At 41.5% G+C, this 15,144-nt stretch overlaps 1 protein-coding gene across 2 annotated transcripts in view; it reads right to left on the reverse strand.

Annotated features, from left to right (window-relative positions):
• Window positions 1-410: 410 nt before the first annotated feature.
• RB195_024474 (uncharacterized protein) overlaps window positions 411-15,144 on the reverse strand; it is a gene marked incomplete at both ends in the record, with an annotated part of 37,807 nt that continues 23,073 nt past the window's right edge. For both annotated transcript variants that reach the window (XM_064212262.1, XM_064212263.1), the window contains 3 exons: window positions 411-515; window positions 3,222-3,281; window positions 5,702-5,836. In XM_064212262.1, the coding sequence (XP_064068143.1) occupies window positions 411-515; window positions 3,222-3,281; window positions 5,702-5,836 (300 nt within the window). The remainder of the gene's footprint in view (window positions 516-3,221; window positions 3,282-5,701; window positions 5,837-15,144) is intronic.

Consider the following 15,144-nt stretch of genomic DNA (forward strand, 5'->3'; position numbering starts at 1 on the left):
GTAATGAGGTTGCTACTAGGATGCAATTTAGCCTATTTCAAGGGAGCACTTCAACACTTTGCTAAAAAGGCGCTACCACGTCCTTAACGCGGACACGTCTAAGGAGTATTCACGTGGTAAACAGGAAATCACCGGCCGAGTCGTTGTTGTTTGCCTTTAACTAAAAGATGAAGGGGAAAGTCTGGCAGAGATAATGGAACTGCCGCAAAGATGCCCTCAGTCTGGGATCAAAGAAAAGAGGAAGAAATTCGTACAGTATGAACAGAAGCAAAAAGGGCACTTGATTAATTAAAAAAAAAACATGTCCGTAATTTTCCTCCTCATAATGCTGGAACTGCTTACCGATTGACTTTCTATACGATCAATCTGCGGTGGACCATGGCTTATTTGTAAAGAATGATTCTCGGGATCTATGCAGTTGACCTTTCTAGACCTTCACTTCGCTTTCGATTCTTCTTGTCAAGACACCTCTTCAACTCGCTCCGCGCTGCTGGAACCTCGGGAAAATCCGTTCGCTTAATCGATAAAATGAGTCGACGAATAACTGCTACAGTACAACGAAACGGTTATATAGCAAAGAACAACTAAGACTTCTTTGGAATTCACCTCCATAACTGAATTGTTTGCGAAACCGAGCTGTGAGTCTATTTTTTACTGACTGTAATATCTTGAAAGGTGGATATGAGGCATCGGTAATCTCGCCTAAGGTTTATGATTAAGTTCACTCCTTAGAAATGTTTAGCTGCTATGATGACCTCTCCGTGGAAGACTCTGCCTTTTGAAGGCATCACCCCACGATTCTTGAGTGAAAAGGGTCTCAGGTGGATAATGCCTATACGTCCGAGTTGGTTTTCGACCAATCGCAGGAGGAGGGGGGCGCAATGGTCACGCATTGCAACAGAAGCCGTCGCAAGAAACAGCATTCTGGGGTCGTCCGTTTACACTGACACAGGGAGAGATGTGCGGAATCACCCTCTTCCCTACAACCTACGACCCCGTACAGGCATTACCCGGCTGAAACCCGTACCAGCTCAGATTCGTGGGGTGATGTCTTTAAGGTAGTCATGGAAAGGAATCTTTGTTACTTTGGTCAATCTACAGGAAGTCGTCAGATAGCCTTACCCCAAGATTCGCTGAAACGCTCCCATATGAAAATTAGATAAAAACATCACTCGAAAACGGAAATTATAGTCGGGTCAAAATGACATGAATCACGAGTGTAATTGCGGTGCATTTGCGTACGAGCTCGAAAAGGTGCGGTGGAGGCAGCAGTTGGGACCGAGGTGGGACCGTCGCAAACTGCAACGATGGGTGGTGCCAGCAAGGGTTTCATCACGCTCCTAGCCGCTACGCTCCACCGAAGCAACTCGAGGGAAGACGCATACGCAACTGTTTACGTGTTTCATGTCGTTTTGACCCTACTATATGTACAGAAATGCCTAAAGAAGATACGTTGACTTTCGAGGTTGCTATGAAGGGACGTCGCATTTGACACAATGTGGAACAACTACGAATAGTTCAATTTTATGTGACTTTTTGTTGAGAATCGAACGGGATAGTTCAGCTGTGCTCATTAATCACACAGTTTCATGAAGATAGAAGATGGGCAGAATGTTAGGACAGAGGAACTATACGCTGATAAAGAAAAATAAGTCAATTAGTTATGCTATGCGAGTGAATGAAATCGTGGTACATTGCTTCGATGTTCGAAGCAATGTGCTTTGTTTTGCGACAAATCTCACCAAATTACTGTAGAATTCCATCAATTACTATAAGCTGGCGCATTTGTCCGGGTGCGGGTCCCACTCCAGCAGATTTGTGTACCGGTGTCAGAAAGCTCTGAACCGTGCCCAAGGTGCCAGACTGGTATTTCTGCCTCAGAATGCCGCGTGGTGAGACGATGCGAATCTTTGTTTTCATCAGTCCGTTTGAGAAAGAACAGAACAGTTTCGCGACCATACAAGGGAATGTCGCCAAAGAAGTATTCTGGAAAGCTCAGTGTTTCCCCCTTTCCTCAAGAATTTCGGCAGGGTGGGGTGTGGGGGGAGCAATAGTTCGTTATCGCCACCGCTTGCTAAATTGTGTTAAACACTGGAAAATGAGAAATAGCTGCATAAATAACGCCTGTGCAGCTCACAACTTGCTTCCACTCTGTGAACTTCCTCATCGCAGATTAAAAGCAATCCCCTTCCTTACAAACCTCTAACCACTTACTGTGGAAACATCAATCGTACGCTTTGTTTTGCATTGACTTCATGAAAAGTTCATGACAGTTTTTTTCAAGCTTGAAAACATGTGGAAAAAAGAACTATTGGCAAAATATTAATAAACGTCCTAGGGACTTGTATAAATGATCATTCAATTGTTTCGCCCGCGCCTATAGGAGTTTCTGCAGGATATTGTCACGGGAGACGAGAGCTGAATGTAAGCCGAAGCGATGGCTACAACTGAGGTTCTCCTCTGGTGCTTCTGCTGGTAGGAAATGTTGTGGTGAGGGTTACTGCCCGATAACCAGACGGTCGGCGGCAAAGTCTACACGCACCTCAGCAACTTGGCCACCGCAACCAGAGAGAAGTGACTGAGAAGTGCTGCCGCCCACCTTTACGACGGCTGCATGTTGCTCACTCGGCATCAACTCGCCCTGGGTTCGGAAACGACTCCCATCCACCTTTTTTCCAGACCTCGTCCTATTAGGCCATCGTTCTTTGCGGCCCTTAAGCTTTCTTCGAAGCAGGTTGTTCAATTCTTTCAGTGATCTCAACGCCACTGTTGGTGGTTCTTTGGGTCTCGGGCCCAGCTTCCGCTCCCAAGCAATTGTAAGAGTCCCAGAAAGATGGAAAACTATGATAAACACTGATAGTTAATACATCGACGAATGATCATCCATGTGTGATTAAGAAACCATGAAGTTGTAAGAGGCTTGCGTATAGAAAAAAGTAGTCAAGCTGACCTTAAATGGCAGCTCTCATAAATAGTGAGTTGGAAGATGAAAGACAGGAAATAAGAAAGGGTGTTCCCGTTAGTTCATTGAAGATGCATGAGATGTTCAAAAATTCTTGTCATGAAAACAAAAGTCGTGGAAAAAATGAAATAAAAGTGAGAAATAAAATGGAAATAAAGATAAAGACGTACAGTTCCAAGGTCGTAACCCAACGGCAGGTCATGCTGCACATTTTGCTTTATTTAAAAACACGAGATGTTAAAAAAAAATTAGAACGCACCACTTCAGCTGCTTCACGAAGGGCTTGAGATGCTTTCTGTTCACCTTCCGCAGCAATCACCTGAAAGGTCACTGTTAGACGTTACTACTTCCTACTTAAAAACAAAGTATCACGAAACTGACGCAGTTGAGGTCTGTGTGGGCAACTACTGAGTTTGGGGTGTAGATTACGGGTGTGAGCGTGGTCATGCTCAATTCCCCTAATCGTCCTGAAAAATGGCGTGGAAAGCAGTGTTTGTTCCTACGAGGGACGTAAAAACGCTCCAGCTTCGTACGCGCCGCGTCGCAAGAGAGCGCTCGAAAATCAGAGAGATCTCTTCACCAGCCTATCATGGTATATAATAACGCGCTTATTCCGTGTGTGTGTATGTTCGTTAGTCTCCGTGTCACAAAAATACTCCATAAAGATGCAAAAGTTTCCACAATTGGGAACCGAACCAACGCCACTCACCTAGTAAGCAAGCATTCTGCCATTGAACACTGTCAAGAACTATGTCAGCGTGTATGAAACACTTGATGGAACAGTTTTTTGAAGTCATTTGCTAAGAAGAGCATATTAAGCTTTATGACAAAGCAGTAAAAGTGATTAGCTACTGGGTTACACAGATGGTTCGGAAGTTCTGCGCATTGACAATCACAAACCCATCTCATTTTCTTTTGAAATATTTCTTCTGAAGTTTTTCACCTTTTCTTGCGAAACTCAAAGAGAAAAAAAAAACTAAGAACTAATGATTTATGACTCTCCTCTGCCCAATATCTTTTATAACGGCTTTTTTCCCCAAATTTTACTGATGTAATACATTGAAGAACAACAATCACGTCCCTAAATTTCGTTGCAGGAAAAACCAAGGACTCAACTTTCCATGTAGATGTTTGCTACTTTGGTACGTGTGTGTGTTCCTTTTTTTGTTGGGGATTACAATCCTTCCAACGAAGGAAAATTCGAAAATTCTAAAGGCACAATAAACTTTTGCTTTTACTTCTTTTTCGTAATGTTTACGGTGTGATCCTGAACACCAAGGTGAGACAAACCTCACAACGTCAAATGAGCGGATTAGCGTCAGAAAGTAGATCCTGAAATGGTGCGCCAGGAGGCAGAAGGATATAGTGGTACAATTCCCACAAGGTCAAATTGTGCGTCGTACTGAAATTAGTGGGACAGGTTCTTCAGCGTCAAATAGATGCCCATGTGCCAGAAAGCGGAAAGATGTGGCAGACGGGTTTCACTCCATTGTTCAGCTTTCTGGGAGTCAGATTAGTACACCTGCTTCAGAAAACAGGAGAATTGGGTGGCGCACGTCCGACGGCACCTGTTAGGTATGTTGGCGCCGGAAGATAGTGAAAGTATTCCAAAGCGCCATGTGGATGCGCCGGTACCAAAACATAGAAGAGATAAGACGGATCTCACGACATCGAATTGATGCACCGGAGCCAGAAAGCCAAAAGATAAAAGGGGCTAATACGGGCCCGACGGTGTTGAATTGGTGCCCTGACGCCAGAAAACGCGCCAAGTGCTCCACACATGGCGCAAGGGCACGAAAATTAGAATCAGCGCAATTATTGCTGCAGGGCTACAAGGTGATAATTCCAAGCGGATTTCTCAAAAAGTGAATGAAACATCGTGAACAGTTTTACAGCGGTGATAACTGCATGTGTTGCGTTCCATCACTGTGCATTCCTCCGTACGTCTATTTGCTGCATGTTTGTCTCAGACTGATAACATCCTTTCTTCAGAAATTGGAAACAGGCATGCAAACAGCTGTAAATGGTACAAATAGTGGCTAACAGATCACCCTATCTGATGTAGAACACTAACTTTGTCACTATGATGATGATGTCCAAGTAACGTAATGTTAGCACATCATTCTATGTTAACTGCTAGAGAAAAGGAAGAGAATATCTAGCACTTCAATTAAAGTTTTCAAATCCTAACGGTGCCAAAAGAATATAGGTGTAAAATCAAGCTTGGATATTCTCCAATTGAAGTACTGACCTCTTTAGAAAGAAAGCTGTTGAATCTTTCATCAATGCCCAAACCTATTAGAAAAAGAACGAAAATAAAGTTCTGAGCAGAAGAAAAATCCAATTTTGTAGCAAAAATTAGCAGAAAGTATCAGTACCTTTAATTTACATTAACTAGAGAAGGCGAGCGAAGCGAGAACCCCAAGAAATCTGGAGTTCGGTGTCAGCCGTTTGTTAGACATTCACACCGGTTTAAGTGAAACCAACGAATAAGCTGCTAAGAAACGTACGCGAACGTGGCAAGTTTTTTCGTAGTCGTAAAAACAAACGCCATTTTCCAGGACGACTAGGGAGAATTGTGCGGGGCATGCACATACTCGAAATCTACTCCACATACTCGTACTCTATCATTTGAATTAGCTCGTAAAAACTCTAATATTGTCGTTTTCGTGATGCGCTGATTTGAAGAAGAAAAACAGCACAAAGTTGCCCCTCTGTCATGGTCCTATCAAAACCAACCTTTGCTCCTGCTTCGCGTGTTGCCTCAGCTTCAGCTGCCATTGCACGTTGTAGCTGCAGCGGAAGACGCACGTCTTTCACTTCTACACGTTCCACCTTGACACCCCAAGGATCTGTCGCTTCATCAAGAGTGCTCTATAGTAAATGCAAATGCAAAATTCTAGAGACATTTAAGCAAAAAAAACCAAAGAAAGTCATGTAATCATACAGTGCTATAGTGATGCACTTGATAATCATACTACAGATTCTCACAATCAAAGATTCGTGAACCACTTTGCAATTTTTCCACTAAACTTCTTTTATTCAAGATGAGATGGTAGACTTGATTCCTAGGCATCAAGTACAACAACAGCACATGACTATAAAGGATGCGGGACAAGAGATACTCGCGAGTATCTGTTGCTAGCCGTCTACAACACCGCAGCGTCGCACGACTCCGCGTTATTAGAGATGCAGCTACACAAGCTGAGGAGCTATCACGATCGCCTTCAACTACCGAAGCCTTGTCTCCTCGTGTCTTCGAATCAACACCACGCGCCACGTCTGCATTGCAGCAGTGCGCTGAAAACTGCGTATCGTGAAAAGAAAGGAAAGAAAAGCCAACTGACGCAGCAAGTTGTGATACAAATGAAGCCAACTACGCACGTATTATTGGTTAACGGAAAGCAAAGAGAAAGAACATATCCTATATTCTAGAAAGAATATTCTATCCAACTGAAGCAAGGATACCAAAGTGTGTTGCATTGTTATCATGTATGGTTAATTAAAGGTTACAATTCGTGCACACATACATATTTATTTGAAAAGGAGGGATGGTCCGACACCTAATTAGTTGACAGAATTTATTGACAGTTGACAGAAAAAAAAGAACAGGATGCACAGCCTTAACCGCGAACAATTTACAGCTTTCTGAAATCGCTCAAGTTAGAGTTTAATGCTCTGCTGATCTGAGGTTGTGCCTCACCTCTCTTTCAAAACCCCAATTTCTTTTGCCCGGTCAAATCATCTATATCAGGAAGAAAATGATGTGCGTTAATCTGTCAGAAACTATGCACATTTAATATCATAGCCATCGACCATTAACCACCCTGAAGCGACCAGAATATGGATATTTCAATTATGCAAAAATGAAGAAAAAGTGGCATAATAATTATTTGACAACCTTGAGAACACATCGAGTTAAGCAATGTTGAGATAATCGAAGACAGCGCAGTACGGTTTAGCCAGGCAACACTAGATATACCATATATATGGAAGGGTATAAGAATATAGGAAACCTTCTGTCAGATGTCTGTTTCATACGAAAAAGAGGGATCAAGGGATCAAAACGAACATGTAAGGCATTACTCATTATTTTGACAACTAGTTGCAGTTATAACAGTTATTTCGATCTCGGAACACAACGATTTGTAATGGTTATGTTGTCATATTCTTCTCTCCTCCTCGGACCATATGGAAAGGAGGTGGCCCGACTGTGGCAGGATTTGGTCTTTTCTGTGCGTCAAATATAGCGGCAATTTCTGTGTGCTATCCGTTTTATTTCAATAAACTCTATCCGCTGAACCACTTTTTGTTTTATTGGGTTTAAAACCCCATTTATTATGAGTCATGATTTATCATGCGCGTTGGTTATGGTTTACTTCCATGTAAACCATAACCAACACGCACAATTTTCTGGTGCATCAGCCAAATTAAGTGTCGTCAAAATGCAGCAGGCCCCTCACCAGTTCACGCCAAGCCCATAGATGTGCAACATCGTGAAAGATGTCTTTGGTTTTGCATAGGAAACCTATGGCGCATAGCGCCAAAACTCTTCATCTACTTCTGGAGAGGTTCTTACTCTACAAAAAAGAGTGCAACCCAAATGGGTCAGATGAGGAGAAGTTTGAGGCATATTTAACCTTAATCAATCTCATAAAAGGAAGCATAAAAACTATCGAACATAGTAAAAACTCATTGCAGTCACTGATAGACAAATTGCAAATGGAACACAAGAACAAAAGGCAACAAAGAGATCCTCAAAAAAGAGGTCGAGGAAATTGAAAGTGAAGCAAAATTCACGGATATCATGGCAGAAGCAAATTAAATGGTATTTTTGTTGGAAGCAAGAGCCACAGAAGCAGGGAATCAAGCTGACAAATTTGCTTGGAAGTTGCGAATGAAACTACCTAGTTACTACCGAATACAAGATACAAATAATCGATCACCACAAACTTGAAGTACCAGAACGGCAACAGATTAAAAAGGTGACGAAACAGCCCAAAAGACGCAATATGGGTGTCAGAGGATTAGTCCGATACTAGTAGAGATGCGGTAAAAGAAGAGTTCATGTGTAAAACGCTCAAACCGAGCCAACTGGAGCTCCCTTGATTTTGAGGAGATGAAAAAGAATTTCCAAAATCCTGGCCAATCTATGAAACACCTACAGTACATCAAAATAAAGTACTCAGTGCAGTAGAGAAAATCCTTCTCAAAGGTAGTCGATTCGATGAAGAGAGGAAATGTCCATCAAAAGGATACAGTTCATTCCACAGAACTAAAATGATGGTTGACACCATGAAGCAAAAATATGATAGCAAACCTATAAATTGATCAAAGATCGTACAGAAACTAATCGATCTTCCATTTACAAGGAACAATGCCGAGAAATGGACCTATATTTTCGACAAAATACGAATGTTCATCAAATGAAACGGTAGTCGTCAACAACAACAAACTTTGAATGTGCACATTGAACATCCAGTTCAAAGCGATTCTTTCATGAACGTCGATTCTAGCGACAATATTAGGAAAGGCCAAATATTGCTCACCACTGCCGAAGCAATTCGATACTGGTGCACAGAGAACTACAATAAACGAATGTGCGACAGAAGGATCTGTACTTTCGGGAAAGAAAACAGAAATATGCACAATGTCTGGCCAGATTTGTGGCCATACTGAGAAATTCAAAAGCTTTTTGTTCTATTGAAAATCTGTTTTTGGAAAACAGATTCATCTAAGCGTTCAACCAAAACCTACGATAACCAACGGTTTTCGTTCAGCATATCTTCTAGAACAAGACAAGCAGTTCCAAGACAACGATATTTATTTGCCCGTTCCAAGACTGCAGGGTGAACACCAAAATCCACAAAATCTAATTGGATTAGATTACTACTACGAACTTGTAATGAGCAGCACTAGAACAAGTCTACCACCGGGACTATATCTAGCCAAGACGTTAGTAGGTCTAACTCTTCATGGTCGCAGTACAAGTGTAGTAAATCCAATTAACGAAGAAATTACTCGCAGTCATACGCTCGTTCCAGGGCCATGTGAAACGCATATACCTCGGAAGATTTATGAATTTTATGGATTAGGAATTTCCACCAATGAATTTCCAAAAACATCTGGATACTTTGAAAAATACTCTAAAACTACATCATTCAATGAGAGTATTGTGACTGCACCTAACGCTCAAAGCCGTATCTTCCGGGCCGGTTTTTACGGCAATTAGGAAAAAGTGGACGGAATCACTCTTCTCTCCATAATCTACGACTCCGTATAGGCATAACCCATCTGAAACCAGCACCACCCCAGATGCCTTTAAGGACAACGTAATCGATATACCCGATAATTACGCGACGGGGGAGGCGGTCGTTAGGTACCCGCAGCCGATTATCTGCAACCGAATAAGTGCCTGCAGTAGAGGCTGTCGGTAGGCCAGAGCAGGGATATCTTAGGCTAACTGTGATCAGTAAGCCACGCCCATTCATCAACACGTCATTGAGGTCATGTGCCGTGTTTGTATTGGAATTAAGTGATAGAGTTGGTCGTTTCCCCTAAGGATAGGTTGTCGCGGAGGCTGCGGGTACCTAACGATACGTACCCTTACGCGACGGCATACCGTAGGCTCGAGTATTTACAGAGACAGCTGGCCTCCATTAAAGAGCGGAGGTCCTGGTACAGCAAAATATTGAATGATTACCTCAAAGATTCCACAATCGAGGAGGTACATTAAGCAGTCAAAAACGCGGCTGGCATCTATTAGGTGCCACAGTCTAGAATCTGGAAACCTTTAAAAACGAAACCTCTCGGAATCGTGCATGATGTTTTGATGTTTTCGACGTGCCTCGAAAAAAGGGTAAACTATCATTAAATGATGTAATTCACATCGATGAATCTTTCGTTGATAGAATTCACGTCTTAATTTGCAGCCGAATCAGCAAGTTTATATTAGCATACGGAGCCACATTGACTGAGATCAGTATCGTACACGAGCACAAAGACCTTTCTCGGTATCTGTGGATCAAAGACAACAGTCGCATGCCGATCAAGGACAACATCATTGTTTACAAATTCAAGCTTTACCTTTTGGCGTTACACCATTTTCTAGCATATCAAATGTGGGAATTCTCGCTTATCTGAATGCAAAGAATACCCCACTTTCACATGAAATACCAAGAAACATTTATGTTGACAATGTACTATTGACAGCTGTGAATGAGCAGGGATCTTTGATGATGTAATGTGTCGACAGACAGCAAATGAAAGAATTCATTAGAAAGACAGATTACCTTCTGGTGATAACAAACTCGTAGGTGTTAAATATAACACAGAAACTGACGAGTTTAACATGAAAGTATATCTTCGGTTATTTAACCGTCAATTAAACGTTTGATAAAAACAGATTGCGGATAAAATTTCAAACTTGGTCAGGAAATAATTGAATTTATTCGAAAGTGATGAAACAACAGAGAATTCAGTGATAACATATTGTGTTTCTCAAAGGATCGAATGGAGTTTTAACCCACCAGCATCCCCATGGATGGGTGATATATGGGAAAGGCTTGTTAGATCTGCGATGAAAACCCTTCAAAAATCAACTGGAAGGAAGAAGCTGTCATTCGAACGGATTGTTACTGTAGTCACTCGTATAGAGACAATTATAATTACACGTCTACTCAAAAAACTCTCCTCAGACCCATTGATTTTCTACTACGGAAATTGAAATTTTCAATTCCAAGCTTTGAACCATCCGTTTTCAAAAAAAAAACTTATGTTTGAGCCAGAGTTGATATAAAGAGCTGCTCAAGCTTACGAAGTGCTTGCATTTCCTGAGAACATTTCTTTGAAGCTCTAAGCTCTAGCCTCAATGTAACACTAAATTTCTTACTATTCTGAGAGCCACAAGTGTCAACTGAATCAGAAACGTCATGTGAGTAAAATCCCACAAATTGGCGAAATTGATTAGGTTGAACAGGAATTACTGCCTAGAGGACAATGGGTATACGGTAAAATAGAAGATTCAAATCGAAGCGAAGACGGCATGATATGGTCCGATAAAATTCCAATCCCTAGCCACAAAATTTTGCAGTGGCCAGTCTATAATATATACCCTCTAGAAATTCGTTCAGTGCCTGACAACCAACAATCGGTTGAAAGAAACTCTGAGATTATGGACAATGATATCCATATCCCAAATGCAACTCAATCTAGAAATAATCTAGCCAGAACCTCCAAATCTCGCGCTTTGGAATTCATTCGAGAATTCGAAACAGAGCTCGACAGGTCGATCAACAGTGTCCTATCTAATTACGTCAATGTTATCCTTGTTTCTATTCAACTCTGTGCAACCAAAACGCCAGTATTATTTGTGACTATTAGCTTGTTGCTACTTTGTGAAGCGAATATTACTACACTGTCGGCGTTCTAGCGATCGAATAGGTCCCCTGATGGTACTAGGACGACATAAGCAGAACAATGCATGAGTGTCCTTCTCATTGTGATATCGATGGCTAAGTGGAATGGAAAGGATTTCTCGACAGCCTCTTCTCTCACTCCAGCTTCCAACTTGAATGATAAAAGGCATTTGGCTGATGTAGCGAAGTGCAGCAGTCACTGGTTGACTCATGTCATCTATTAAACGAACGAACTTTTCCGAGTTTTCAGCAGCACGGAGCGAGTTGAACAGATGTCCTTGACAAGAAGAATCGAAGGCGAAGTGAAGGTCTAGAAAGGTCAATTGCATAGATTACGAGAATCACTCCTGTCAAATAAGACATGGTCCACTGCAGATTGATTGAATAGAAAGTCAATCGATAAGCAGCATGATATGGAGGAAAAGTACAAACTTTTTTTTTAAATTTTTCCATTCTGAGTTAAAAAAAACTAAGAGTTATCAAGAAAAAGTTGTATGAGATTTTTGCAAGGCAAACTTTTTCTATAAAAAGCCGTCAAAAGTATTTCTCTAGATCCTCTTATCACGCAGTTAATAAGTTTTTGCGATCTCTCAGACCTAAATAAAGTACACAGAATCAGAGTTTTTGGTCATTAAACTCCATTATGTCAACTTTTAATTTGATGAAAACTACTTACAACTGAATTGTCCATCTTTTAGGAGAAGTTTCAAGTTTCTATCTCCTTTGCAAAAATTTGGCTCAGCGGTGTGTTGAACCTGTGCGGTCACATTGTTACGTTATACACTTTATACACATTCAAAACAAAATGTTGATGCTTCCATATTACTGTTAACGCTGTATCGGCGGCCATCCTGTAGTAATACACTGAGATACCCGGGTCTGATATGATACAACGGTTATCAGTGAAACGCAACAGATGTCTGGTCTGTCTCCAAACGTAGAAACGTTATCGCAGAAAAGAATTTTGAATGCATTTGCGCGAAGCGGAGTACTTCCAGCTTAACCCTTCTGAAGTGTTCAATGACTCTGACGCCATTTTCTCATGCTCGCAACCTCAAAGGACCAGATTTCTAAAGAGTAGATCGGAGAAGAAAGAAAGGTGATGTTAAAAAATAAGAACGGAACAAGATGCTTTCGGTTTCCTTAACAGCAATTCCGGAAGCTGGAAAGCTCTAATGCAATGACGGGCCCGCTTTGCTACAATGATACTTAAGAAGTGTCGTTTGTATGCGAAAAATCAATGGTAATTCTTTACAGCGAGATTAATAAGTTTAGAAAAAAAGTCCACCTAGGATCGTATCATCGGCATCGATCGTACCGCTGACGAATCTTTTCATCAATTCGAATTTAATAAACTTAGAATCCAGTCGGACGCTGTCGTGGTCCATCGCTGGTTCTTTGAATAAATCACATGTCCTACCTTATTTTACTTTCCTTCGTATGCGCAGCAGCGTTACAAATCTTCGATTTTTGTCGTATGATAGAACTTTGAAGATCCCCTTTCGCTACTACGTAGCAGGATACTTTTCCTAACATCATCTTTTCGACGATGTGTTTAAGGGCGCTCAGTGCACTTCCTCCTTTGCTAAAGGACCAGGAGGGAACGGTCAAGAGGTACCCGTATGATGTGCTGCCGTGTATCCAGAAGCCAATGAGCGTCGTTAATTGCACCGCGCGTCTCCTGACAGCGTCAAGATCGCTACAGTAGCCTGGTTCATCCTCTTGTGCTACGTCTCGCTGACGCCCCGCCCACACTACCCTCTCTGCCCATTTCACTGCTGCTGCCCTTAAGAGGAGTTTCTTTGCCGTGCCCGCAGCTCTTACAATGCGCTTTTAGAAACGAAGGAAAAGGAAAGTGCTTGATATTAGATGTTGTTTGAAACTCTATATAAAGTATACTTGTAGGCTAATATAAATGAAAGAGATTTGTGTGTATGCCATTTAGAAACGCGAATAGAAATGAAATTATCCTGTTTTGACTTGTTAGATGGAAACTAATTATCTATCTCTGGGAATGCAAAAGATGCTTCAAAGAATTCCCCACTGATCGGTGTAATGCTATATTTTTTTAAAAACTTTTTTCGCTTTCTAATAAATTTCTTTTTGCTTATCTAGCTGAGTAAAACTGCCATCCAACGTTTAACGAGGCGCGAATAATGCCTCGCATACATACATTGTACTTGAAGGTAGATCTCAAAGATACAAAGGTTTCTGTTTGCCACTAATACGCCTAACCTGTTATATTGATTTTACGTAGAGAATAGATACAAATGAAGCGATAAAATGCTGTTGAAAGAAGATTGAAGAACCATGCAAAGTTTTATTGTATAAAACGTACAAGGAATTACTAAAATATTTGACATGCGCTCTGTATAAATATTATATTTATTATATATAAAATTTTGAAAAAGGTAAAATGTAGGAAGTAGTTTAAAGAATGTATACAAAGCAATAAAGACACAAAGTTGCTGGGCTGAGTATAGTTACAGCAGTCACTCTTTTCCTTTTTAAGTTCACAGTAACCACTGCTTCGTCGCGGCGCGAACATCACGCGAAGCGTTGATTAGAGAGCATTAGGGAGGGGTTGTCTAGATGATCTCAGACGGTCGTGGTGGGTGTCTAGCTGGTGGAGTGGTAGCCGTGATTACGCGGAGGCGTGCAGCGCTGAAGGGAGGTCAGAGGCGGTCAGCCGGTTTTCATAGGTACCTCATGTCCCGCACCCAACGACCAGGTTGTTGAAGAGTAGGTCGAATATGGAAGAATGGTGATGTTAAAAAGATGAAAGCGGTGCAAAATGTTTTCGGTGATCTTCACTACATATTCGACGCTGAAATAGAAGTGTAACGAAATGACATGTAACGAGATTAGAACATTGGACTTTGGCCAGGAGTGGATGACAAAACGTGTTCCAACTTCATGAAGCTATGTTATATGCTACCTGTACGTTTCCAAACGTTCGTGGTTTAGAAGCGGGAAAGCCCTGTTAAGATGATCTGTACATGTGCTGTATAAGAATAGTCCGAAGATGTCCGATCACAGGTCCTTGGCTATCTCAGATCTCTAACGATGATACTATGTATCAGACCTGTTACCTCGACAGGGAAGTGGTTCGTTTGTGCAAAGTAACGCTGTCTCGAATTTCTGAGCAGACCCGGAGTCAAATTTTAGAGCCACAAATTTTCCTGCTCCAGTAATGTTATACTACATAACTTTTGAAGTAGATAATCAAAGCTGCTATGTAATTCGTTTCGTGTGCTTACATGAATGGTACAATTGAAGGTAGTTGGAACTGCAGATGTGCCAAAATAAGGCCACGTCAGCGATGCGACAACAAACATGCAGTGCATACCGCTTAAAAAGAAGTTTAAGACTAAGAATGAGTGTTAGGTCTAGTAGCTTCTGTTCACAGCTTTGTAACATTGAATCCCCTAAGTCCAACGTTTGGGCCCCTACCCTGATAGTTCACACCACATCTTAGTAGCTTTACATCGTACCTTAGCTTGAACTCACACCTTAGTAGCTTTTGCTACCAGGTCCGAACATTGAAGAATTTGTCAGGGAATTCAGGAGTCAGTTTATTCGGAATGCGGACTGGAAGAAAACTTTATGACGCCAAATATCCTACGAAATACATCGATGATGTAACAAATTTGGTTCTGATGCTGGGGAAGCAGTTCGCCTTGCGTCTGCGCAGAAGAAAAAAATCCAAAAATCATTCCTCAACACTGTAATGAGGTTGCTACTGGGATGCAATTTAGCATATTT

The sequence above is a fragment of the Necator americanus genome, chromosome X (assembly GCF_031761385.1).
Source record: "Necator americanus strain Aroian chromosome X, whole genome shotgun sequence".
In the NCBI taxonomy this organism is placed as follows: domain Eukaryota; kingdom Metazoa; phylum Nematoda; class Chromadorea; order Rhabditida; family Ancylostomatidae; genus Necator; species Necator americanus.